This window comes from Macrotis lagotis, chromosome X (assembly GCF_037893015.1).
Source record: "Macrotis lagotis isolate mMagLag1 chromosome X, bilby.v1.9.chrom.fasta, whole genome shotgun sequence".
Classification (NCBI taxonomy): Eukaryota; Metazoa; Chordata; class Mammalia; order Peramelemorphia; family Peramelidae; genus Macrotis; species Macrotis lagotis.
In genome coordinates, this window is record NC_133666.1 from 640,989,355 (window position 1) to 641,016,638 (window position 27,284).

The 27,284-nt window shown below is 35.5% G+C and overlaps 1 protein-coding gene across 1 annotated transcript; it reads left to right on the top strand.

Moving 5' to 3' along the window:
• Positions 1 to 13,703: 13,703 nt before the first annotated feature.
• LOC141499528 (olfactory receptor 1f45-like) lies at positions 13,704 to 14,646 on the top strand. The gene is given in 2 exon segments (XM_074202211.1): positions 13,704 to 14,408; positions 14,410 to 14,646. Coding segments are annotated over 2 exon segments (942 nt in total).
• The last annotated feature ends 12,638 nt before the right edge of the window (positions 14,647 to 27,284 follow it).

Here is a 27,284-nt window from a genome sequence, read left to right on the forward strand (position 1 = left end):
TAGCTACTGTATTATTGCAAAACCACCAGCAAAAGAAACAGACATGTAAAAAGGGAAGAGATAGAGGAGGTGGGAGAAGGGGAGGAAGAATATTAAAAATATAATAAATATCTGGGAAAGACACATGGGGAAGTGATGGAACAAAAGAAGTAATTTAAAAACATTCCAAAGCAGTATCTGCATACTGATCTGTTGTTCAGGTTGACAGACATTGAGAAGATAGAGAGCAGATACCCAGCAAAGAGAATTATTCATAAGTCCTGATAAATTAAAAATATCATGGGCTATGGTCAGTGGAAAAACTCCACATTAACTGGGCACATATCCTGAGATCTGCCAAAAAAATATAAACTGCAAGAAAATCAATGATGTACAGATAGTAAAAGGCCAGCAGCATTATGAAAAAGAAATCCACAAATATCTCTCTACCCCATGACAGATATTATACAAACCTAGGAAAAGGATATTCAATGATGGTATTATTTTCTCAGCTTTCTGATATGAGTTCTGAAAGTATTAGATTTGCAGTCCAAGGATACAGTTGCAAATTCTGCCCCTATATTTTATTAGTTAATATGACTTTTGACAGTTTCTTGATCTGTAAAATGAGATGAGACTAAAACGATGGGAAAAGTCCCTTTCAACTCTTCATCTATGATACTATCAACTTGTGTTTTCAGTTTTCTAAATCCATCTGCTTGTGAAGCAGAGTAGATGGGCTGGGGCTCCCTTTACAACCTTCCCTCTAACCTTACATCACCCAAATGCCTGGTATCACCATCCTCTCCTTCACCTCAGTCTTACACAACTTCTCTCTATGCACCAGCAATCCCATTCTAGATCATTTCCTACAGCAGATTGCTGCTATATCATTCCCACTCTTTTGCTTATCTTTTATTTCTCCAGGTTAATTGGATGCTTTCCCAATGTGTACAATCAGATGTAGGTTTTCCCAATCTTGAGAACAATCTGATTGATCCATCTATTCCTGCTACCTATCATCCCAAATCATTTCTCGTTTTTGTGGCTTGCAATCTACAAAACTATTTTCTTTCATTTCACTTTTCATCTATATTGTATGATACTATATGATACTACACAATACTATGTTATACTGTACTGTACAGTACTGTACAGTACTGTACTATACTATACTATACTATACTATACTATACTATACTATACTATACTATACTATACTGTACTATACTGTACTATACTGTACTATACTATGTTATACTACATACTGTTTTATCTCCAATGTGATCATTCAAATGAAATTGTTATCTCCAAAATAACTAATAAGTTATTAAGTACCAAAGATAATGTGTTTTTTCCTCAATGTTCATCATTCTTGATCTCTCTCTAGAGCCATTGACACTCTCAGTCTCATTCTTATTCTTGTTAAAGTACTCTAAGTTTTTGTGGCACTACTCTCTTACATTTCTTTGAATTCGATGGACAACTCCCTTTCAGTTTTCTTTACCAGGTCTATTCCTACACAACATCCCTGAAAACTGTGGGTATTCCACAGTGATCTGTGCTGAGCCATCTTCACATCTTCCTATACACTATTTCATTTGATGATCTCAGCAGCTTCCCTGGGTTCCATCTCTATGTCAAAGTCTCTTAAATCTACTAATCTAGCCCTAACTTCTCTGCTGACCTCTAAGCTTATATCTTCAGTGACATATTGGATATCTAGAACAAGATGTCCCAAACCCTCCACATCTCTATATACTCATTACTGTCAAGAGTACCAGAATCATCCCAGACCCCCAATATTCCAATTAGGGAATCATTTTTGACTAACTCTCTCACCCACACCAATCTCCAATCTGTTGTCAATTTTACCTTCTTAAAATCACTCATTCACTTCCCTCTCATCATCTCTGACACTATCACTTCTGATGCAGGCCCTAATCACCTCTTTCCTGAACTACTAAAACAACCTACTGGTTGGTGTATTTTCCAGTCTTCTTCCTCTCCAATCCATTTTACTCTCAGTTTGGTCTTACTAAAGTAAAAAATTGACTATTACATATCATCTCCATCCCATCTTTCAATAAACTCCAATGGCTTTTATCAGTTTTAGAACCAAATGGCATTCAAAACTCTTCATAAACTTTTCCTACTTTTCTAGTCCAGTTACAAATTTTCTCCTTTCCACCCTCTAATCTACACATTCAATACTCAAAGTGGCACTGACACTGGCCTATTTAGTGTTACTTCCATAAAACTCACCATATCTTCTCACTTTGTTCCATGTCTTGATTTCTTTGCTTCCTCATTTCTGTTTCCTGACTTTCTTCTAGTTCTGACTTAGTCAAAGCCTGCAAAAACGCTTTTCCAGATTACCTGGGACTTCCCTTTTGGTTACTATCTCCAATTCATTCTTCATCGAATTTGCTTGTTATTAGTTGTTTGCATATTGTCTTCCATAGTAGACTGTGAGCTCCTTGAGGTAGAAAATATCTTTCCCTTTATAACTCTAGAGCCTAGCATAGAGCTTGAGATATAGTCAATGTTTAAAATATATACAAGGATTTTTGACTGACCAAAAGCATTTTTACATATTATATTTGTGTTATGTTTAAATAATACATACTCACATTAGATATATTCATGTATATATATATATATATATGTATATATATACATATATATGTGTGTGTGTATGTATGTATGTATGTGTGTATTTTTCTGTTTACATAAAAACGATGCCTGGCAACAAAACTTATCGTCCTGATTTCAAATTGAGCCTCCGACAATTAATAGCTATTTGAGCTGTATAAGAACATTAACTTTATTTGATGCATTGCTTCATCTGTAAAAATGAACTGAAAATGAAAATTGAAAACAACTCCAATTTTTGGACAAGAAAATTCCTAAAAGGATCATGAAGAGTCCAGATATGACTGAAAAATGGCTAATCAGAAATGAATTCCTAGATGAGAGAATTTTTTTTATCAAAGTGGGTCAGCATTTTGTCTGAAATAGAATATCAGAGAATAGATGGAGGACTAAGCTAAAATTCTCTTACTAGGATTACATACCCAGTAAGTTTTGAAAGCAGAGTTTGCATCCTGGTCTTGTGTACAGCAGTGTATTCTGTATATCTCTCAAAGAAGTGAAGAAAAAGTAAAAGATGAACAAAAAAATTAAGAAGTTCAAGCACAAGAATAAGAATAGCAAGAAAAAGGAAAAGAAGAGGAAGAAGATGATGAGGAACAAACATAGCAAGAGCAGGAACAAGAAGAAAGGAGAAGAAAAAGAAAAAAGAGCAACAGCATTAATATAAGTCTTTAAGGTTAAAGAACAATGAAAACTGACATTGATTTCTTGAAGATACACTCTAAGGAAAATGGTTCAAGCTCATTCCACTTAGTCCAGAAGAATCAAATTTTGAGAAAAACAGTATAACCCAATATCACAAATAAATTTGTAAAATTAGTATTTTATTAAGCAAGCTATAAGAAAGAAGCTAGAAAGCTGGCTGGGCTTTACCCGGTTTCCCTCAGAAACAACATTGAATCAAACTGCTAAGGTAATTTTGGAGCAACAGAACCCACAAAAACACAGAGTGAAACAGTTTTGGAATCCAATATACCTTTAAAAAATTCATGAATACTCTTACTTACTTGGGTAAAAAGGAAGCACAAGTCTGCACAAGTGGTATCAGGTCAAGCCAGAATGAAGCTCTTAGCAAGACCACAGATTAACAATCAAGATCCCAAAGTCCTGACTTAGCAAATCAGTAACAGAAAATGGTCAATTGTAAGGACCCCAGCTCCAGTGTAGCAGCCAAATTCACAGCCCTGGAAGCAAGGGCACAACAGGGGTGAATAGACACGGCAGGTACAGCACAGTGGGCAAGCTACCAGCCCCAAAGGCACTAGGGTACAGAAAGCTAGAGACCAATCCCACGGCCCAAAGTGCAAGACTTTTGGTACAGGTCTCCCTATACCCCAGGAGCTGAGCACAACTTTTTACAATCAAGATTAAAAAGAGCCCAACATAGAAAGCTACTCTGGTGGTAGAGAATATCCAAACACAAACTCAGAAAAGGACAAAAATGTCGAAATGGTAACAATGCAAAGTCTCAAAGGGGAATATGAATTAATCTCAAGTCCAGAACGTTTTCTTGGAAAAGCTCAAAAATAACTTTAAAAACTGAGTTAAATAAGCATAGACCCACACCTATACCAAAATAAGATAAAATGGGTGTAGGATTTAGATATAAAAAGAAACAGACCACAAAATATCCCATCAGTCAGATCTAAGAAAAGGGAAGAAATTTATGACCAAGCAAGAAATAGAGTACATTATAAATTACAAAATGGATTATTTTGACTATATTAAATTTAAATGTTTTTGCACAAATAAAAACAATGCTGCCAAAATTAGAAGGAAAAGAGATAGCTGGAAAATAATGTTCACAGCTAGGGGTTCTGATAAAAGTCACATTTCTAAAATATAGAGAGAATTGAATTTATGTGGTTACAAGTCACTCACAACTTGATAAATAGTGAAAGAATATGAATAGAGAGTTTTCAAATAAAGAAATTAAATCTATATAGAATTATAGGAAAAATGTTCTAAATCATTATTGGTTAGAAGATGCAAACTAAAAAAAACTGAAGTTTCACCTCACACCTATCAAATTGACAAAGATGACAAAAGGGGAAAGGATCAATGCTAGAGATGTGGGAGTATTGAGACAGTAAGGCATTTTTGGTGGCATTGTGAACTGATCCAGTCATTCTGGCATTAGGGAACTATGCCCAAGAAAACTGATCATGCCCTTTGACTCAGAAATTCTAATACAGGCCTTTATCCAGAAGAAATCATAAAAAACTGGTAAGAGTTACACATGTTTCAAAATGTAGCAGTTCTTTTTGTGGCAAAGAATTGGAAATTGAGAGGATGCCCATCAGTTGGGGAATGGCTGAACAAGTTATGGTATATGAATGTTATGGAATACTATTGCTCTATAAGAAATCATGAATGATCAGACTCTAGAGAAGCATGGAATAAAGTACAAGTTATGATGTTGGTGAAGAGAGCAAAACCAAGAAAACATTGTACAAATGAACAACAATGTGAGTTGATCAACCTTGATAGATGCTGCTCCTCTCAGCAGTTAGAGAGCTAGGACAACCATAGTAGACCAGTCATGGACAATGTTATCCCAAGTCAGAGGAAGAGAAACATAAGAAAACCAAAGAAACACTTCTGAATCTGAATGAACACTAGATTCACTTTTTAAAAATTTCTCTTATGTATTTATTTCCCCTCTCATGATTTTCATTCTTTTCTCTTAATCCTAATTTCTCAAACCAAAAATGACTAATCTTTAAACAGGTTAAACATGAATTGATATGTTCAAAATTCACCCAACTGTTCACTGCTGGAGGAGGTTGGTGGGAAGGTGGGGGGGGGAATGAATTATGTAATTTAAAAGCATGCCTATGCATGTGAATTAATGTTAAAAAGTTCAAAACATATAATTAGAAAAATTAACTTAAATCTCATTAACAAACTAAATTTTTTAGGTAAAAAAATAGAAAAAGAAATGAGAGTGATCCAAGAGAACTTTGAAACAAACATTTACAATTTGGAAAAAGAAGCACAAAAATTTTTGAAGAAAATAATGTCTTAAAAAATACAGTTGTCCAAATGGAAAAGACATTAGAGGATAAACTTCCTGAAAAGTAAAATTTTAAAAATGGAAAAGTAGTTTAAAAAGGTAACTGAAGAGAATAATATCTGAAAAATTAGAATTGAACTAGTAAAATCTAATGAATCTAAGCGATATCAAGAATCAAGCATATGAGGGACAATTGGGTGGCATTCATTATAGTTACAGAAAAATTCATTATACTTAAGGATGTGTGAGTGATTATTGTAATAAGAGCAAAAGATTAAGTCTGCTTTTATTTCAAAGTCACTTGATAAGGATACTCTTTAATATGATTGTCTAATGTATATGTTTCAAGCTCAAGCAAATTTAGCAATTTTCAATGAATTTACTTGTGCAGTGAAACAATTTTGTGGATATTTATTTTGTTAAAATGAGGCATGTATATCAGTATGACAGTGGGTAAGTCAAAATGTAATTTGTTATGATCTAAGAAGCTCCGAATTTTAGTGCCTAGTGATGAAAATATGAGTATTGATCCGATTAAAATGTTCTGGTAACAAGGTCTTTTTTTCCAGAAAGGAAGGGCCCTACAAATCACCTGAATTGGAGAGGATGTTTTGGGGAACAGACTCTGAAGATTCAGAAGGACATCAGAAGTCTCCAGAAGAAAGAAAATTGCACAAGAAGTTTATGTTACGTTTTAGTATATCAGATGATAAATTGTACTGATTATCACAGGGATTGCTCCCTTTTAATCTCTGTAACTTTCCCCTTAATTCTGAAAGTGCATCATTCATTCTTATGCCCCCCCCAGAAGATAAATCTCATGTTTCTTGCCTGCCCATTGCTAAGAAGTAGAGTTGGGATTATCAAACTCAATATATCTTCCCAACAGACTCAAAAAGGTACAGGCAGTAATAAAAGTCATCACCATCCAAAGGATAAATGTATAGATAAGGCATGAAGAGGATTGTGATTTAAGAAAAAAATCACTAATAAAGTGGGGAACCCAAATTTTTATTACAAAGACTGGTAGCTGGCTGTGACTCTTGGTGCATAGATACATCTATGGAAGACAAAAGAATTGACTCCAATCTGATCAGACCTAATATTAGATCAGGTGTCCTCCATCTGGTCTTGAGTTAACTTAGGGTACTTGTCCTTTACATAAAATTATATATTAGTGCTCATTAGTCTAAAAGCCACAGAAGGGAAAACACATTATTAGAGAGGAGTATAAGGGGTTAATTTTTTTAACTTGAAAGCAACTGAGTTAAGTGACTTGCCCAAGGTCACACAGCTAAGAAATTATTAAGTGTTTGAGGCCGTATTTTAACTCAGATCCTTCTGATTCTAGGGTCGGTGCTCTATCCACAGTGCCACCTAGTTAACCCAAGGGGTTAAATTGCAATCCTGACCAAAGTAAAGGAACAAGTCTGTCAAACTGCACATCTGACTAGACAATTCCATGCCTTTCTCATTAGGAGAAATGGTTCTTTTCTGCAGAAAAGTTTATTAATACAGAGTTATTTTAAGCACTCTGCACTAAGTAGTTATAATTATGAGTCATTCATAAGAGTTTCTAAGATCCCCTCCAGGTTGAGATATCTGATCCTGTAATGGTTGTGTTCCAAATAAGATTTTCACATGAAAATAATGCAAAATTCTTTATTCTCTGCTTTACACTCATCTCAGACCTGATGTCCTAGAACCTCTGCTCTAAGTCCCAAATCAATTACAATTTTTTGTGCTTCAAGATCTAAAATCCCTTTCTCAAAAGAGATCTAGAAACACAAGGAGCTCCAGATGTTGCTGACAGAACAGTGTGGTGAAAATCAATTTAAAAATTTAAATCGTCTTTTCCCCCAAAGGAAGCAGAGGTAGAATGGAGACCAAATAATTACCTGGTGTTTATCTCTAACAAGGGGCTAGGGGAATTGATTCCCTGGGTCCAGGGACTCCTTGTAAAATACTTGCAATGATGCCCATACATTATTCCTAGGCAACAGAATAGACTCCTGCTCTCCTACACATTACCTCCTAGAAGAGTCCACAGCTTGGGTTATTTACCTCTTTGAAACTTATCTGTCACTAAGGGCCCAGAGAAAACAACACCTTGGTCCTTCAAGAACAGAAGAGAAGGCAGAGGTCAAACACCCAAGTAAGTGCAGAGAGGTAAAGGGCATTTTCTGTTCATTTGAAGGTCAGTCTCACACAAAGGGTTTCTGAGAATTTGTCTAAGAAACTTATGCCTAAAAGAAATTTGAGAATACAGAACGTTAGTACTAGATGAGCCGTTGGAACATAAAAATAACATTTCAAAGACATGAAGGACTTAAATTATGAATCAGATAGATTCAACCTTAATATTATAAAATGTTCAAACTCAAAAGGTACTTAAAACATTGAATGTCAGAACTGCATTGGGCTAAAAACAATCTGCTACTTATTTTCTTTTTTTTTGGGGGGGGGGGTTGCAAGGCAAATGCAGTTAAGTGGTTTGCCCAAGGCCACACAGCTACATAATTATTAAGCATTTGAGACGGGATTTGAACCCAGGTACTCCTGACTCCAGGGCCGGTGCTTTATCCACTGCACCACCTAGTCACCCCTGCTAGTTTTTTTCTAACTAAGATGGACATGAAAATAGAACTTGACCTCTTGCTTCAACTTAGTTGTATCATTTGTAAAATGATACACTGGTTCTGAGGCTAAATAATTTCAAACTTCAAGACAGGGAGGATTGTTGAAGCAAAACATGTCAAATTTCTGACAAGATAAAATGTAAGAGCCAGAAGGGGCTTTGATCAGAGCTGTCAAAACCTCATGGCAGGAGACATATATATGACTCACAACTCTCACAAGTACTGTCTGAGCCAAATTAAAACACAATTGGCAAATATTAAAAAGTAAACAAATAAAATATAACAATAGATAATAAAACATAAATAACATTACAATTTGAAAGTTAGTCATTTTGCAGCCTCTAGAAATCTTTATGAACCCATTTCTACTTCAGTTTAGCTTCATCACTTTAGAATAGATGTAAAGGCCTTTAGAACACAAAAAAAACTGAATGTCAGAGCTGAAAAGGACTTGAAACCAGGAAATAGAGAATTTAGAACTGAAATATCAGAGATGCATGGTACTTATACATTAGACTATCAATCATGGAAAGAATCTAAATATCAACTTAGGAAAATTGAGATAACAGATACAAAAAAGCTAAATCAGTTCACAAAATCTATTAGTAGAAGATCTGAGATTAGAATCTAGGTCTCCTGATTCCCATTCCAGTACTCTTTCACCCACACATTGATGACGTTGTTTCTCAAACCTCAAAATTTAGAGAAGAATACAATGTCTAGACAAGGATGAAGAAATTATCATTTTTAAAATCTCCTGGCATATCTCCCTCCTAGTCTACCTAAAGAAAAATCCTTATTAAGCAACATAATTACCTTCCTTGGGTCAATTAGCACAAGAGAAGAATGAAGGACTTTTCCAGAAACTACTTCAAGTATCAGGTTCCAGTTGACAAGGTCTGATGAACAGAACTGTATGGCATGGAACTGGAAACACTTGGTCTCAGTTTCTATGTAAAATCATACATTTATTTCACCTATATTTTAAGAAAGGAATTACAAAGTTTCTCATTCACATTCCTGTGGATAGCAAGCAGAGATGTGGATTGAGATACTAATACAAAAATATTCTTCCTTGGGATATAAGTCTCTCCAAAGGTCTTTACTTGAAGGTGACAAGACCATTTAAGAGAATATTATAAAGGGGATTTCTATTCAAATGAAGGGGGACTACACATTAAGACTATGATACTAAAGTTGCCAATTTAAGCCTAAAATCTTGAATGGTGAAAGCATAGAGCCCAGGGATTTTAAGGATTTATTATATAAGATTCATTATAAAAGCCTACAAAGTGTGCAGATTAAAATCTTTTTCTTCACCTGGAGAAGCAGCAAGTTGTTGGTAAGCTGATGGAGGGAATGGAGAAAAACAAAAGAGTAGGCAATATTTGTTTGAGAGAGACAGACAGACAGACAGAGACAAAGACAGAAAGATAGGCAGAGACAGTGACAGACAAGAGAACTGACTGGATTGAGACTGGACCTAGTATGCAGGCCATGAGGGGAATCCAGCCCTGGCTTTTATAGTCTTGCCCATTCTCTGGGTACTGCGGGCAAAGGGGAAAATCACCCCCTCTACATGACTGTAACTAGGTAAAAGTCTGAAAGTTGGTTATGTGGTAATGAGGAGACCTTACAAATTTACATTTAACAATTGAACAATAGGAGTCAATTTCCATCACATGAATAGATAACATTTTCCTTACTAGACAAGTATTTCTGTCTTTCTCCTCAGACAGAATTTAACAGTGTAAAAAAATGCAGTTTTTTTTTCCCAATTACAAATCTCCTATGTCCACAACTCCCTGTGTCATTTGCCCATAACTCCAGGAATCTATAAGAGTTGAACAAATTCAGGAAACCTTGGAGGTGGAGATGAGGAGGGAGAAAATGGCATATGGAACAATCAGGGAAAATGCCCAAAATCAGAATGATTCTTCTGTAAAAAACAGCAAATGTCATTGGGTCACATAATGAAGAGGATAGGAAAGTAAAATGTAAGAACACTAGAAAGGTAGAATGGACTGGATTATGAAGAGCTTTAAGCATCAAACAGGATTTCACATTTGATTCTAGAAATAACAGGAAGTCATTGGAGTTGTTTGGGGATTATTTGTTTTGGTTTGGTTTGTTGTTTTTTTTTTAAATCCTGAGGTGGTGACACTGTCAGTCTGGCATTTTAGTATGATCAGTTTGATAGCTCAGTGGAGAATGAATGGAGTAAGGAAGGCTAACCACCACCTGATGAAGGCAATATCACAGGGAAGAAAGAGATATATAAGAGAGATTGACAGGACTTGCCACAAAATATTTTATACGGGCTAAGGTGAGATGAGAGTGAGGCAGGAGTGGGACCTGGGAAGAATGTAGTTGTGCCTTTAATAGTAATAAAGAAATTAGAAAAAAAGCAAAGAAGATACTGAGTTCATAAATGGACATGGCAAATTTAAGATATCTTCCCTAAGTTAATAGCTATGAGTCCATGGGCAAATCACTCAACCCTGTTTACCCTCATTTGTAAAATGAATTTGAGAAAGAAATGGCAAACCACTCCAGTATCTGCCAAAAAACACAAATGATGTCAGGAAGAGTGAGACATAACTAAAATAATTAAACAACAAGTAAGAAGACATCTAGTTCAATATGTCCAGTTGGCAATTGAATATGGGAGTCTAGAGATCAGGAAAAAATGTGAGGGCTAGAAGAGAAAATTTCAGAATCATCTGCAAAGTGATAATAAATGAATCTCCCTTGTTCCCTACATCTCTTTCTTAGATTTCTTTGAACAAAGATATTGTCTAATTACTTAGTGCTATTGAACATGCATTCCTTTCTGTCTTTTGTCCTTTTATATAAGGTATACCTTATTAAAGTCATTATAGTCAGGGATCTTTCTCCACCAAGTCTCAGGGATACAATTTAAATTGTGTATCCTAATGCAAGAATCTCTAGTTCATCTTACTACTCAGCTACACTTTGTTTATAGACATATGAGGCCATAGTCTTGGCTGTGTAACCTTTGAAGTTATTCTGTGCTGTGAGTTATTGGTTCTCTACCGCTCTTATTCTTCCTGGCTCTAGTAATAGCTCACACACTTTTAACAAAATGCTAAGATCACTTCTCAGCTATAATAAACATGTGTGTATACTTGTCTCTATGTGTTCAAGTCCAGTGCTTTCTCCAATCTCAGTGGATAAAACACTGGTCTTGAGGTGAGGAGGACTGGAGTTTGAAACAGGTTTCAGTCACTTGAGACAAACTGTGTAAGCTTGGGCAAGTCACTTAATCCTGATTGCTTTGCATCTAGTACCATCTCCAGTCATCCTAATTCAGATCTGGCCATTGGCCCATATGCATTGATAGTAGAAAGTGAGACTTGTGTTAGCCCAGCACCCCCACACTCAAATCCAATTCATGTGTTTGTCATGCCATCACCTTCCTGTAGTCATGGCCCTCTTTTAAACCAAAGAAGAAGCACCACCATCATCCCTGAAACACTCTACAATGCTCCACACCAATAACATACTCATGAGGTTGAAATGCACCTATTTTTGGTCTCAAAACAATATTCACTGCCAAAATCAAAAGATCTCAAAGTTCCCACAGTGATGCATGGAATTGGTGTATATTAGTCAAGAGTTGGCACAGTTTTTGGTAATTTTTATCATTCATGATTTTTAATAATTTCCAAGGCACAATGAGTGACTATTGCCATTACAGTCTTATAATCTCAAATTATGTGCAGTCCCTTTTACTGTAGAAGCGGTTGAGTACACATGAAGTAGTGCTCAACTGCATGCTTATCACTTAATAGCTATGAGTCCATGGGCAAATCACTCAACCCTGTTTAGCCTCATTTGTATATATATTATGTTATATTTTCAGCCCTATAATAATTTGGGGGCAATTATAATGATAGTATAATTATATATTATAATGATAGTATAATTATATATTATAACAATCTTATCTAATATCATGATTATAATTTACATTATAATAATTTTATAATTAATTTTTTCTTTTTTGAGATGAAAATTAGAGATCACTAGTTGAATCAAACCCCTATGATTACTAAAGTACATTAATGATCTATCATCTCATGTTCATGTAAATTAAACATAGTTTAAAAATCTATATCTTCATTGAGTGATTATTAAAAAAAATCAACATCTTTGGAACAATTGGATAAGGACACTCACAATTCAAATTGACTGGTCCTTAAACATTAAACAAACATTCCATAACCACAAAATACATTTCCATTCCCTCTTTCCAGACTGAAACCTGAATTTTGGAAAATAAAAACATTTAAGTAAAAACAAGCTATAAAAAATTAAGGTGATGGCTTAAGTATTATTCTTAACTATAATCAAATAAAGTGCATTTTTGTAAAATGTAGGAATGATGAAACTCAGTTTTGAATGAGCTCTATAAGGTCCTCATTATTTTTCAATGATGTTTCTCTGGTTTGATATTCATTTTGTTCCCCTTGATCTACATACAAAGCAGTCTTATATAATAGACAGAGCATGGAACCAGCAGTCAAGATGCTCAGATTTAATTCTTTTTCTACTACATCTTGCCATTATGATTGTGAACTAATCTTCCTGTTCCTTACTTTTCTTATTCATATGATTTAAAGAAAATTATTAAGGGTGAACTTCTGAAAGTTAGATACAATAATAGCAAATACCAAGAATCAATAGCCATTTTCTACTTTGTTTTCATGTATTTGTTAACATAAAAAGATGGTATCACTTTATTTTCATGAATTCTTGAGTTTTATTGCTGCTTTTGCCTTCCTTGGGAAACAAGCCTGGTATTGATATCATTGATATAAAAAACATGAAGAGTTTAGTCAACTATATGGAGAAAATTCAAATGAAAATGATTATGTTTGCACTAATTCACAGCTCTCCCAAATTGAAAGAATCATGCCTATCTTCCAGCAGTACCTCCAATGCTGATTATCCTTCTGTTTTGTAATCCCCACCAATGTTCAGAGTATGAAGTAAAAACTAAAAATTATTTTCATTCAAATTCCTATTATTGGAAGCAATGTGTTTAGTGTAATTATCATTTGAAATTTTCTGAAAAATAATTATTTTGTTAATCCTTTTCCATTTTTCAATTGGCAAATGCCTCCTTGTGTGGGGCATCATTTCTTGATCTCTCTCTCTCTCTCTCTCTCTCTCTCGCTATACATATATATATATATATATATATATATATATATATATATATATTACATCAAGTTCTATTAACTTTGATATTTTCTTCCATAAAAATATGCTTCAACTATCCTATGTCTTTTAACTTTATCTTCACTGATTTTAATTTTTAAAAATTTTAAATAAACTTGCTTTAAATTTTTATTTCTTTTTTCCCACATACGCTTCCCAATAGATCCATGGAAGGGGAAAATCATTCAAGAGTATCTGAGTTCATTCTCCTGGGCCTTTCAAACCAGTCAGAGCAGGAGAGCCTCATGTTCATTGTATTCCTGATTATATATATGATCACAGTGCTGGGGAACATTTTCATCATTCTGGCCATTAGAATTGACTCTCGTCTCCACACCCCCATGTACTTCTTCCTTACCAACTTGTCACTGGTTGACATCTGCTTCACCTCCACTACTATCCCCAAGATGTTGTTTAATTATATATCTGGGAACAAAGCAATTCTTTACATCAGCTGCATGGCACAAGTGTTCTTCTTTGTTTGGTTTGTAGGATTAGATAGCATCATTCTTGCCTCCATGGCCTATGATCGCTACATGGCTATCTGTGCCCCATTACACTATACCACAGTCATGAACCCAAGGGCTTGTGTTCTTCTGGTAGCAGTGTGTTGGCTTTGGGGTTGTGTTAATGCTCTTACACATACTATTCTGCTGACCCACCTCTCATTCTGTGGACACACAGAAATCCCTCATTTCTTCTGTGACCTTAATGTGGTAATAATATTGGCCTGCTCAGATACCTTCATCAATAACTTAGTGATCTATACAATGGGAGGACTGACAGCTTTAATTCCCTTCATTGGCATTCTGATCTCCTACATTCAAATTTTTGTGTCTGTGTTGAGAATCCAATCGAGTAAGGGGAAATGGAAAAGCTTTTTCCACCTGTGGTTCCCATCTCATTGTGGTCTGTCTCTTCTATGGGACAATCATTGGAGTATACTTCAGTCCAACAACCACACACACAGCACAGCAGGACACAGTTTCAGCCGTGATGTACACTGCTGTCACCCCCATGATGAACCCTTTCATCTACAGTCTAAGGAACAAAGACATGAAACAAGCTTTGAGGATTCTCCTCACCAGAACATCAGGTCTCTCTTTCTAACTATGAATAAAGATATTGGGCTTTCTCACACTGCAATTTCACTTTGATGAAAAAGGGTTTTCATTGAGTCCTCTCTAGTCTAAGATTTAATCTGTATGCCCCTAATATTCTCAAGAGGGAATGCAATGTGATGAACGGAGCACAGAACCAGTTGTCAGAATGCATGGTTCTAGTCCAGTTATCTCTTCCTGGTTGTGTAACTGAGTTACTCTGGTCTTCAGTTTACTTATTTATGAAATAAAGGAACAGCTAGTACAATTGTGCTTCATGTTGTTGCTCAATTGCTTCAGTCATGCCAGACTCTTTGTGACTACATTTGGGCTCCACATGACAGTGACCCTGTACAGTTCCCATTTCCTTCTCCTATGGTTTAAAACAAACAAATGTTAAATGACTTCCCCAGGATCACATCTGGGTCAGATTTTAATACAGGTGTTCCAGATTCGAGGCTGGTGATTATCAAATGTACCACATTTTTACTAAAATTAGACAAAATAATAACAAAGTTCATTAGAGCTACAAAATATATAAGGATCTTGAGGATGGGGCAACTAGTGGCCCAGTGGATGGAGCATCAACTATAAAGTCTGGGGATCTGAGTTCAAATGTGACCTAAACCCCTTAACACTTACATAGCTGTTTGATTTTAGGCAAGTCACTTTACCCCCATTGAATTGCAAAAACAAAAAAACAAAACAAAGAGATCCCAAGGAAAATAATTATTTTTTCAACTTCAAAAATGATGTCAAAATAAAGGAAGACTAGTTAAGTTATGAATAAGTTTAAGCTTTCTGGATGGCAATTTAAAATCATGCAAATGAAGAAAGTAAAGTATCTTTGAATCAGAGTTTCATATACAACAATGAATCAGAGGTCATATACAACAAAATATCAATAACTGCCATTCTACAGTAGAAAGGACTAGAAAACAAAGATTCACATCAAACAAGGAATCTCTAAACAAACAGTTCATCAAAAATAATCTATTAATTATGATCAATCATATAAAAATTGTGTTATATTTTAAGTGGGGAAAAAGAAATGAAAATCAATACAAATATGAAGCTTTCTATCATACCCAGCAAATTTGAAAGAAAACAAAAATGTGAATAGCTAGAACTGGATGTGCTATGGAAAGAAAGGTACAGAAATACCCCATTCATGGAAATGTGAATTGACCACCATACTGCACAGTTCTTTGGTCCATTCAAAGTATGAATGATAACCTGTACAGAAAGATAGAGTTAGGAAGTGGAGAATGATATGTAAGGAAACAGCAAAAAGATCTATTTGGGTGTATTGAAAAGTGATTGAATGAGAATCATGTGCAATAAAGCTAGAAAGGTAAATTGGAGTCAGGCTGTGAATTGCTTCAATACCCAAATCACTAGGGATTATTGAACAGAAGAATCAAATGAAAAGATCTGGGATTTGACAGTATCAAGTTGACAAGCATGTGGAAAATTGATTGGAGAAGAAAGCAATTAGAGACAAGATATCAAATTTATGGTAGTTATCATAAGAATCATATTGTTATAACTATCCTACCCTAGGGTGGAAACCACCTCCAGTAACATTGAACTACACATTGGTAGTTGATGAAAAAGCAAATACAAAGATTGGACAATGGACTTGTCCTTGCCCCGCCCCCCAGCAATGACCTATTTCATGCATAAAAGGAAAGATTCCATGGTTTGTTGGATTTGACACCACTTAAGTAATAGAACATAAACAATGTCTCCTTCCTCAACAACATGTACTTTGTTAAGGAAACACTGACAGACTCCTTCTGAAGGTGGCAGAGAGAATCCAGGCACTATCCTCAATCTCTTGGCTTTCCCTCAGAACTAGCATGAACTAAGTCTCTTAACAGAATTTGGATCCACAAAACCCAGAAAAGAAATCAGGAGAACATCTGCCAACAAAATCTGTCTTAGGGGAATGTGGCTGAGGAGCAAAGAGTAGGGGTGGCAGGATGAATCCTGGGAACTAATCTGAGAACAGCCAAGGAAGCTTCGGCTGTGTGAGGGTTCCAGTGAGGTTGGCCATAGAGTTCCAGCACAGCAGGTGAGAGAGCTCCATCATGTGGCTAGATATTGATCTGATCAGCTCTTCTGGTCTGGGAGACCAGGGCTGCAAGTCCATATTTTCAGTGGAATCCCCAGTTTTCCACTATTTCCAATCCTCCCTATTTCTTTGTGAAAAAGTGACTCTTCCCTGAACAAGCACAGTAACATCTCCTCCATGCCCTCCTGGTTCAGGTGGGGCCAGCAGATTTCCCCAGTACTGAGTGAGGATTAAGGAGGACCTGAGGACACAGTCCACAGTGTTTGAATTAATCAGGATCCTGCTGTACCCCACTCCACCTTCCCCCCAGGCCTGGAGAATGGGAAACTAATCAAGATCACACACACTCCAAAGAAAATTTCTAGCATCCTCCACTGGCCTGCCCACCTGGAATTGTGAGAAAAGCCTCTAATGATATCCACAACAAAGGTCTGTGAACCAGCCCCTACCCCCAACACAAGATCTTAGGAAAATGAAGAAAAGCCAGCAGTGGGGGGGAGGGGTCCATTGAAAATTACCTAGAAGAAAAGATCCTAACTCAGAGAGTTCTAAAACTTCTGAGGAGAATATTAATTGGTCTCCAACCCAGAAAGAGTTCTTAGAAGAAATAGTGAAGGAGTTTAAAAATCAAGTGGAAAAAATCAGGAAAAGAAATGCAAGAGAAAATTAACACTTTGTAAGGGAAAATTATCTTGCAACAAGAAAACAAAAATCAATTGGACAAGGGCAAAAAGAAAATGATTCTCTCAAAACCACAATTGGACAGATGGAAAACTCCTTCAAAAATAGAATTGACCAAAGTGGGAAAGGAATTGCCAAAGATAAATGAAGGACATTCTTCTCTAAAAAATGATTAGCCTTTGTGGAAACTAATGACTTCATGAGACAACAAGAAACTGTCAAATAATCAAAAAAAAACAGAAAAGAAAGAAGAAAATGTAAAATATCTCAATGGCAAAACAACTGACTTAGAGACTAGATCCAGAAGAGACAACTAAAGAATCATTGGGCTTCCTGAAAACATTGAGGAGACAAAAAGCCTGGACTCAATACTTTAGGATATAGTGAAAGATAATTACCTTGATTTTATAGAACCATAGTGAAAAATAGTTATTGAAAGAATATATCAATCCCCTCATCAAAGGGATCCCCAAATGAAAACACCAAGGAATATTGTGGGCAAACTCCAGATAAAAAAAGAAAATCCTGCAAGGAGTCAGAAAGACAATTTAAATACCAAGAAGTCACATGATGGATTACACAGAACCTGGCTCCATCAACATTAAAAGATTGAAGGGCCTGGAATATAAAATTCCAAAGAGCAAGGGAACTTAGAATGAAGTTAAGAATTCACTATCTGGCAAAAGAAAACCTTCTCTTCAAAGGGAAAAGATGGATATTTAACAACATAGGAGACTTCTAACTTTTCCTGAGGAAAAGTCCAGAGACAAATAGAAAATTTGGATTTCAAACAAGAGACTCTAGAGATATATAAAAAGGCAAAAAAGGGGAAAAGAAAAAATCCAGTTATCCAATAAGATGAAACTGACTATGCCCCCACCTGGGAGAAATATTCTCATAACTTTTGAGAATTGTAGCTCTATTGGAAAGAAAATACTTAGCCAGAAGTAATGAAATTTTTTGACTTGTCCTTGACTCTGATAGAATGATTTTAAAATAATATCTCCTTAAAATGGGCAACATTAAAGAGATGCAAGAATGGAGGAGATTGAATGGGATAAATTAAATTTCATGAAGAGATACAAAGGAAAAATTTCAATAGAAGGGAAGAAAGAGGAAGGAGAGAAACCTCTTGAATCTTCCTCTCATCAGATTTGGGTCAAAGAAGTATTAATAGAGGCAGCTAGGTGGTGCAGTAGATAAAGCACCGGCCCTGGAGTCAGAAGTACTTGGGTTCAAATCCAGTCTCAGACCTTTATTAATTGCCTAGCTGTGTGACCTTGGGCAAGCCACTTAACCCCATTGCCTTGCCAAAAAAACCTAAAAAAAAGAATGATTAATGTACACACACGCAGTAAAAGTTTAGAAACATATCTTACCTTTCAAGTAATAAGAGGGGAAAGGGGGATTGGAGAGGAAAAGAGGAACTGAGAGAAAGAAGGGAAGGAAGAAGGGGCAAAGGCTAAGAGTAAAGAAAGGGGGAGGTTGTATATAAGGGGGAAAACACACTAAAGGAGGTTGTATTCAAGAACAAATACTGGGAATATGGATGAAGTGAAAAAGGAGGAAAAAGAGAAACAGAGAAAAGATAGCATGGAGGACAATAAACACTTAGAAATTATAACTCTGAATATGAATGTGATGAATCTGTCCCATAAAATTTAAGTGAATGGAAGAATGGATTAAAAACCAGAATCCTACAACATGCTGCTTCCCAGAAACTCATTTGAAGAAGAGAGACATATCCAGAGTAAAGTTAAAATGTTGAAGCAGAATATCTTGTGCTTCTTCTAAAATGAAAAAGGCAGGGGTAGCAATTCTTATCTCTGACAAAATGGCTGCAGAAAAAAGATCTCATTAAAAAAGATAAGGAACGAAACTATATCATCCTAAAAGGTAGCAAAGAGAATGAAGCAGTTTCAATACTAAATATATATGCAACAAGTGGTATAGCATACAAATTATTTTTTTATGTTATATTATTAGAATAATCTTGTGTACTTCCAGACAAGATGGTGGAGAGAAGCCAAGCTGTGTACTAAGGTCTCCTGATCTTCCCTCATATATAAGATGAAACAAGCCTCTTAATAGAAAAACAATCAACAAAATCCAGAAAGATTAGCTAGGAGAAGAACACCTATCTCAAGGACTGTCTTCGGGGATTGTGGGTGAGCACCATGCAGAGAGTAGACCGCCAGTGGGGGGAAGGATGAGAGCTGGAATAATCTAAGATTAGCCTAGGAGGCTTTCACTGTGGGAACTGCTATGAGAAACAACTGGAGAGTGGAGGTGTGGTAGTGGTACTGATGGTCTGGGACTTACTGGAAAGGCTGAAGGTTGAGTTCCAGCCTCTAGCACTCCCTTCTGGCCTGGTGGAATTATTACACTCAGTGACAAAAGGCTCTAATCCCACCTACTGGCAAGCTGGAGATATTACATTCAGGGAGCAAAGCCTCTAGCACTGCCTACTGGCCAGCTCACATGGAATTACTAAACCCAATTAGTAAAGTCTCAAGGGAACCCAAAACCAAAGCTCTGGGAACCAGCACCTGCACAATACAAAATCATAGAAAAATGAAGAAAGGCCAACAGAAGGGCAGGGGGTCCATAGAAAAATTCCTAGAAGGAAAAGACACTAAATGAGAGATGTAGAGCCTCTGGGGAAAATGTGATTTGGTCTCCAGCACAGAAAGATTTCCTTGAAGAAATCAGGAAGGAGTTTAAAAATCATTTGGAAAATTTGGGAAAAGAAATCCAAGAGAAGATTAACATCTTGCAACAAGAAAGAAATTCCTTGGAAAATACAATTGGACAAATGCAAAAAGAAAGTGATCTCAAAATCTCAATTGGGCAAAAGGCAAACTCTTACAAATATAGAATTGACCAATTGGAAAAGGAATTGCAAAAAGTAATTGAAGAAAATTCTTCTCTAAAACAAAAAAAATGGAGTCTGTGGAAACCAATGGCTTCATGAGAAAACAAGAATCTGCTAAACAAAACCAAAAAATGAAAAAAGAAGAAAATGTAAAATGCATCATCAGCAAAACTACTGACTTCAATGATAGATTGAGGCAAGATAACCTAAGAATTGTTGATCTTCCTGAAAACACTGAAGAGAAAAAAAATGCCTGGACTCAATATTACAGGATTTGGTAATGGAAAACAACCCTGATATCATGGAATAAGAGGGCAAAATAGTTATTGAAAGAAGACATCGATCCCCTCCAGAAAGGGATCCTAAAATGAAAATGCCAAGGAATATTGTAGCCAAATTTCAGAACTATCAGATGAAAGAGAAAATCCTGAAAGCAGCCAGAAAGAAAAAATTAAATACTAAGGAGCCACAGTAAGGATTGCACAGGACCTAGCAGCATCAACATTAAGCTACTGAAAGGCCTGGAATGCAATATTCCAAAAAGTAAGGGAGCTTGGAATGTGGCCAAGAATTCATTATTCAGCAAAACTGAGCCTTCACTTCCAAGGCAAAAGATGGACATTTAATGAAATAGGAGAATTCCAACTTTTCCTGATAAAAAGACAAGAGCTTAATAGAAAATTTGGACTTCAAACAAGAGACTCAAGAGACATATGAAAAGGTTTAAAAAAAGTGGGGAATGGTTAAAAAAAAGAAAAAAGACTGTTATCCAATATGATGAAACTGGCTATATCCCTACCTGGGAAAAAGACTTTTATAACTCTCAAAAACTGTCATTCTATTAGAGAGAATATTCTTAGTTAGAAGTGATGAACACTCATATCCTTTCTGTGACTCAGATAGAATGATTTAAAAACAATACCTCCTTAAGAAATGGGACTATAAAGAGATGGGAGGATGTAGGAGATTGAATGGGGTAAATATTACAGAAAGAGGTATAAAAGACCAATTGCAATAGAGGGGAAGAAGGGAGGAGGTGAGAACCGCCTGAATCTGACTTTCATCAAATTTGGCTTAAAGTTAACATACAGACACGCAGTTAAGTTAAGAAAGTTATGTTACCTTTAAAGTGGTAAAAGAGGAAAAGGGGAGGGGGAGGAAAGGGGAATCAATGGAAAGAAGAGAAGGTAGCAGGGGTAAAGGGAAAGGGGAAAGAAGGGAGGGGTGGTTGGATATAGGAGGGCAAACACACTGAAGGTGGTGGTATTCAGAAACAAAATACAGGGGAATATGAATAAAGGGGAAAATACAAGGAAGATAGGATGGTGGGCAATAAATAGTTACTGATGATAACTTTGAAGGTGAATGGGATGAACTCTCCCTTAAAACATAATCAAATATCAGAGTGGATTAAAAACCAGAATCCTATGATATGCTGCTCACAAGACACTCATTTGAAGCAGAGAGATACATACGGAGTCTTTACTCCAAAGGTTAGAGCAAAGTATATTTTGCTTCAGCTGAAGTGAAAAAAGCAGGGGTAGCAATCCTTAGACAATAAAGTAATTTCAATACTTAATATGTATAAACCCAATGGGATAGCATCCAGTTTCTTAGAGGAAAAGATGAAGTAGTTACAGGAAGACATAGGCAGCAAAAGTCTACTGGTGGGAGACCTCAACCTCCCGCTCTCAGATTTAGATAAATCTAACCATAAAATAAACAGGAAGGAAGTTGAGGTAAATAAACTATTAGAAAACCTAGATATGCTAGACCTATGGAGGAAATTGAATGGGGATAGAAAGGAATATACTTTCTTTTCTGCAGTACATGGCACTTACACAAAAATTTACCTAGGGCAAAAGAATCTAATAATCAATTTCAGAAAGGCAGAAATAGTGAATACATCTTTCTCAGATAATAATGCAATAAAATTCACATGCAATATTGGGCCAGGGAGATATAGATCCAAAACTAATTGGAAACTAAATAACCTAATTTTAAAAAATGAGTGGATCAGGCAACAAATTATAAAAAAGAATAAATTATTTTATCCTAGATAATGACAATAATAAGACAACATAGCAAAACCTATGGAATACACTCAAAGTGGCTGTCAGGGGATATATTATATCTTTAAATGCTTATATAAATAAATTAGAGAAAGAGGAAATCAATGAACTAAATATGCAACTAAAAAAAATTAGAGAAAGTACAAATTAAAAACCCCCAATTTAATACCAAATAAGAAATTCTAAAAATTAAAGTAGAAAATAATAAAATCTAAAGCAAGAAAACTATTGAACTAATAAATAAAATCAAGAGCTGGTTTTATGAAAAAAATAAAATTGATAAACCTCTGGTCAATTTGGTTAAAAGAAAGAAAGAAGAAAACCAAATTGTGAGTATTATAAATGAAAAAAGGTGACTACACCACCACTGAGGAGGAAATTAAAGTAATAATTCAGAATTATTTTGCTCTACTCAATGCCAATAAATTTGATAATCTAAGCGAAATGGACAAATATTTACAAAAATATAAATTGCCCAGATTAAATGAAAAGGAAATACAAAACCTAAATAACCCTATCTCAGGAAAATAAATTCAATAAGCCATTATTGCATTCCCTAAGAAAAAATCTCCAGGGGCAGATGGATTCACAAGTGAATTCTATCAAAGATTTAAGGAAAAATTGGTTCCAATTCTATATAAACTCTTTGGAAAACTAGGTGAAGACGGAACTCTGCCTAACTCTTTCTATGACACCAATATGGTACTGATAACTAAATCAAGAAGAGTAAAAGCAGAGAAAGAAAATTACAGACCAATCTCCTTGATGAATATGGATGCAAAAATCTTAAATAAAATCTTACTAAAATGACTGCACAAGTTATCACTAGGTTAATACATTATAACCAAGTATGATTTATCCCAGGAATGCAGGGTTGGTTCAATATTAGCAAAACTGTCATTATAATTAATTATATCAATAACAAACCTATCAGATATCATATAATTATAACAATAGATGCTGAAAAAGCTTTTCCCAAAATACAGCACCAATTTCTACTAAAAACGCTAGAGATCATAGGAATAAATGGATTGTTCTTTAGAATAATAAGCTGTATCTATCTGAAATCATCAACAGGCATTATACGCAATGGGGGATTGGCTAGAGGCATTCCTGTAAAATCAGGGGTGAAACAAGGATGCCCATCATCACCACTGCTATTCAGTATCATATTAGAAATGATAGCTTCAGCAATAAGAAAAGAAAAAGAAATTGAAAGAATTATAATTGGAAAAAGGAGACAAAACTCTCACTCTTTGCAGATGATGTGATAGTATACCTAGAGAGTTGGTGGAGCTTTGAAATCATCCAGACTTGCTTGAGACCAATTTGGAATTATGCCCAAAAGGCAAAAAAAAAATGTGCATACCATTAATTGGTCTATACCTTGAAAAGATTATGAAAAAGTGTAAACATCACTTGTACAATAATATTCATAGAAGCTCTGTTTGTGGTGGCAAAGAATTGGAAATTGAGTGAATGTCCATCAAATAGAGAATGTCTTAACAATTGTGGTATATGTATGTGATGTAACATTATTGTTCTATTAGAAACCAGGAAGGATGGGAATTCGGAGAGGCCTGGAAGGATTTGTATGAACTGACGTTGGGTAAGATGAGCAGAACCAGAAGAACAATGTACACCCTAATCGCAACATGGGAATGATTATCACCCTTAATAGACTTGCTCATACTAACAGGGAAACAATCAGGTACAATTTGGGGGCATTTGTGCTGGAGAATGCCTGCTGTATCCTGAGAAAGAATTGTGGACTTGGAACAAAGACCAAAGACTATTACCCTTATTTTTTTAAATGTTATCTTATGTAATTCTGCTATATCTCATACTTTATGTTTCTTCCTAAAAGATTTGATTTCTCTCTCATCACATTCAACTTGGATCATTTCATACCATGGAAACAATGAAAAGACTAACAATCTGCATTCTGTGCAGGCGGGAAGCAATATTAGGGGGAAAATTGTAAACTTCAAAATAAATGAAATCTTTCTAAAAAAAGAATAATCTTGTTAAACATAACCCCCCCCCATGAGATGAGAAACCTCAAGAATAGTGAGAGAGAAAAAATGTCCTTCAGTGTGTGTTTAGATTCCAATGGCTCTGTCTTTGGTATTGCCTTCTTTAACATAAGTCCACCAGAGAAGTTGCTTCAATATTTCTCCCACAGTTGGCATTACAAGCTGTATTTTCCTCCAGTCTATTCCTCCCCACTCTCATTTATTCTATTCTCTCTTTCCTCTCATCCTGTTCCTGTCCAAAAGTGTGTTGTATCTGACAACCCTCTCCTACAATCTTCCTTCTCTTCTATTACCTATTACCCCCTTCCCTTCCCCCATTCCACTTTTTCCCATCCCCTTCTTTTTTTGTCCCATCCCCTTCCTCTCATTTTTTTCTAAGGTAAGATATATTTCTATACCCTATTAAGTGTGTATGTTACTTCTTCAATGAGCAATTTCTTGATGAGAATGAAGGCTCACTCATTCCCCACCCCTCATTTTCCACAATTCCACTCCATTGAAAAAGCTTTTTCTTGACTCTTATGTGAAATATCTTAGCCCCTTCTTCTTCTCCTTTCTGTCCTCCCAGTATTTTCTTTTATCACCCATTGACTCCATTTTTACTATATTATTACATTATATTCTGCTCTTTCCTGTGCCCTATGTATGCCCCTTCTAACAGCTCTTATAAATGAGAAAGTTCATATGAGTTATCAATATCTTCTTCTCATGCAGGAATACAAACAGTTCAACATCATAAAGTTCCTCATAGATTGTTATTCTTGTCCATCCTCTCTATGGTTCACCAGAGTCCTGTACTTGAAGATCAAGCTTTCTGTTAAGCTTTAGGTGTTTCAATAGGAAAGTATGAAAGTCCCTGTTTCATTGAAAGTCTGTTTTTTCCCCTGAAAGAGTATGTTCAGTTTTTCTGGGTAGTTGATTCTTGGTTGTAAACCAAGACCTTTTGCCTTCCAGAATATCATATTCCAATCCCTACAAGCCCTTAATGTAGATGCTGCCAGATCCTATGTTTTCCAGACTATAGAGTTGAATTTTTTTTCTGGCAGCTTTTAGTATTATCTCTTTGACTTAGGAGTCTGGGAATTTGGCTTCAATTTTCCTGGAAGTTTTTCTTTTGGGATCTCTTTGGAGGTGACTGGTGAATTCCCTGAATTTCTATTTTACCTTCTGCTTCTAGTTCTCAGGACAATTTTGCTGTATTATTTCTTGAAAAATGAAGTCTAGGCTCTTTTCCTGGTCATGACTTTCAGGTAGCCCAATAATTTTTAAATTATTTCTTAGGGATATGTTTTCAAAGTTGGTTGTTTTTCCAATGAGATATTTCATATTTTCTTCTAATTTTTTGGATTTTTGGGAAGAATTGTATTTCTTCCTGATTTCTCAAAATGTCATTAGCTTCCTTTAGTATCATTCTGCATTTTAAGAAGTTATTTTCTTCAGAGAGCTTTTTTTTAATCTCCTTTTCCAGCTGGCCAATTCTGATTTTTAAGACATTCTTCTCATTTGCCTTTTGCTTTGCTTTTTCAATTTGGCCTAAACAGGTTTTAAACATATTATTTTCTTCAGTAGTTTTTTTTGTATTTCTTTCACCAAACTGCTTATTGGATTTTCATGATTTATCATTGCTCTTATTTCTCCTCCCAATTTTTCCTCCACCTCCCTTAATTGCTTTTCAAAGTCTTTTTAAGCTCATCCATAGACCAAGCCCACTTCCTATTTCTCTTAGAGACGTTGGTTACAGAACCTTTGAATTTGTCATCTTCTGAATCTTCCATGAGACAAAGTAATTTTCTATGGTCAGATTCTTTTTTTTTCTTTTGTTTACTCATTTCCTTCACTTAAGATGAACTTACCACACTTCCAAGGGTTTGGGGTGTTTTGAGGACACCCCACTGGAATCTTTATTCCTCCAGTCGTATGCTCTCTTGCCTGTGCTTTGATATGTAGATGACCACAGTTTTCCCCTCTGCCCTGGAGTCAGGAGGACCTGAGATCAAATCTGACTTCAGACACTTAATAATTACCTAGCAGTGTGAGTTTGTGCAAGTCACTTAACCCTATATCCCAGTAAATATATATGTTGTCCAGGTTAAATGAAAGGAAACTAAATACCTAAATACCTAAATAATCCTATGTCAGAAAAATAAATTCAACAAATCATCAATGAACTCCTAAGATTAAATCTCTGGGACCAGATGGATTCACAACTGAATTTTATCAACCATTAAAGGAACAATTGGTTCCAAATCCATATAAACTCTTTGGAAAAATAGTTGAAGTGGGAACTGTGCCTACTTGCTTTTGAATCATCATTTTGGTACTGATACCTAAACCAAATATCAAAACAGGAAAAAGAAAATTGTAGACCAATTTCCCTAATAACTATGGAAGCAAAAATCTTAAATAAAATCTTAGCAAAGTGATTACACCAAGTTATCACTAGGATAATACACTATGACCAAGCAGGATTTATCCCAGGAATGCAGGGTTGGTTCAATATTAGGAAAACTGTCAGTATAATTGACTGTATCAAAAACAAGTCTAACAGAAAACATATTATTATCTCAATAGATGCTGAAAAAGCCTTTGATAAAATACAGCACCCTTTCCTACTAAAAACACTTGAGAGTTTAAGAATAAACAGATTGTTCCTTAGAATGATAAGCACTATCTCTCTAAAACCATCAACAAGCATTATATGCAATAGGGTTAAGCTAGAGGCTTTCCCAATAAGATCAGGGCTGAAGCAAGGATACCCATTATCATCATTACAATTCAATATTATATTAGAAATGTTAGATTCTGCAATAAAAGAAGAAAAAAAGGAATTGAAGGAATTAGAATTGGGAAGGAAGAAACAGAACTCTCACTCTTTGCAGATGGCATGATGCTATAACTAGAGAACCC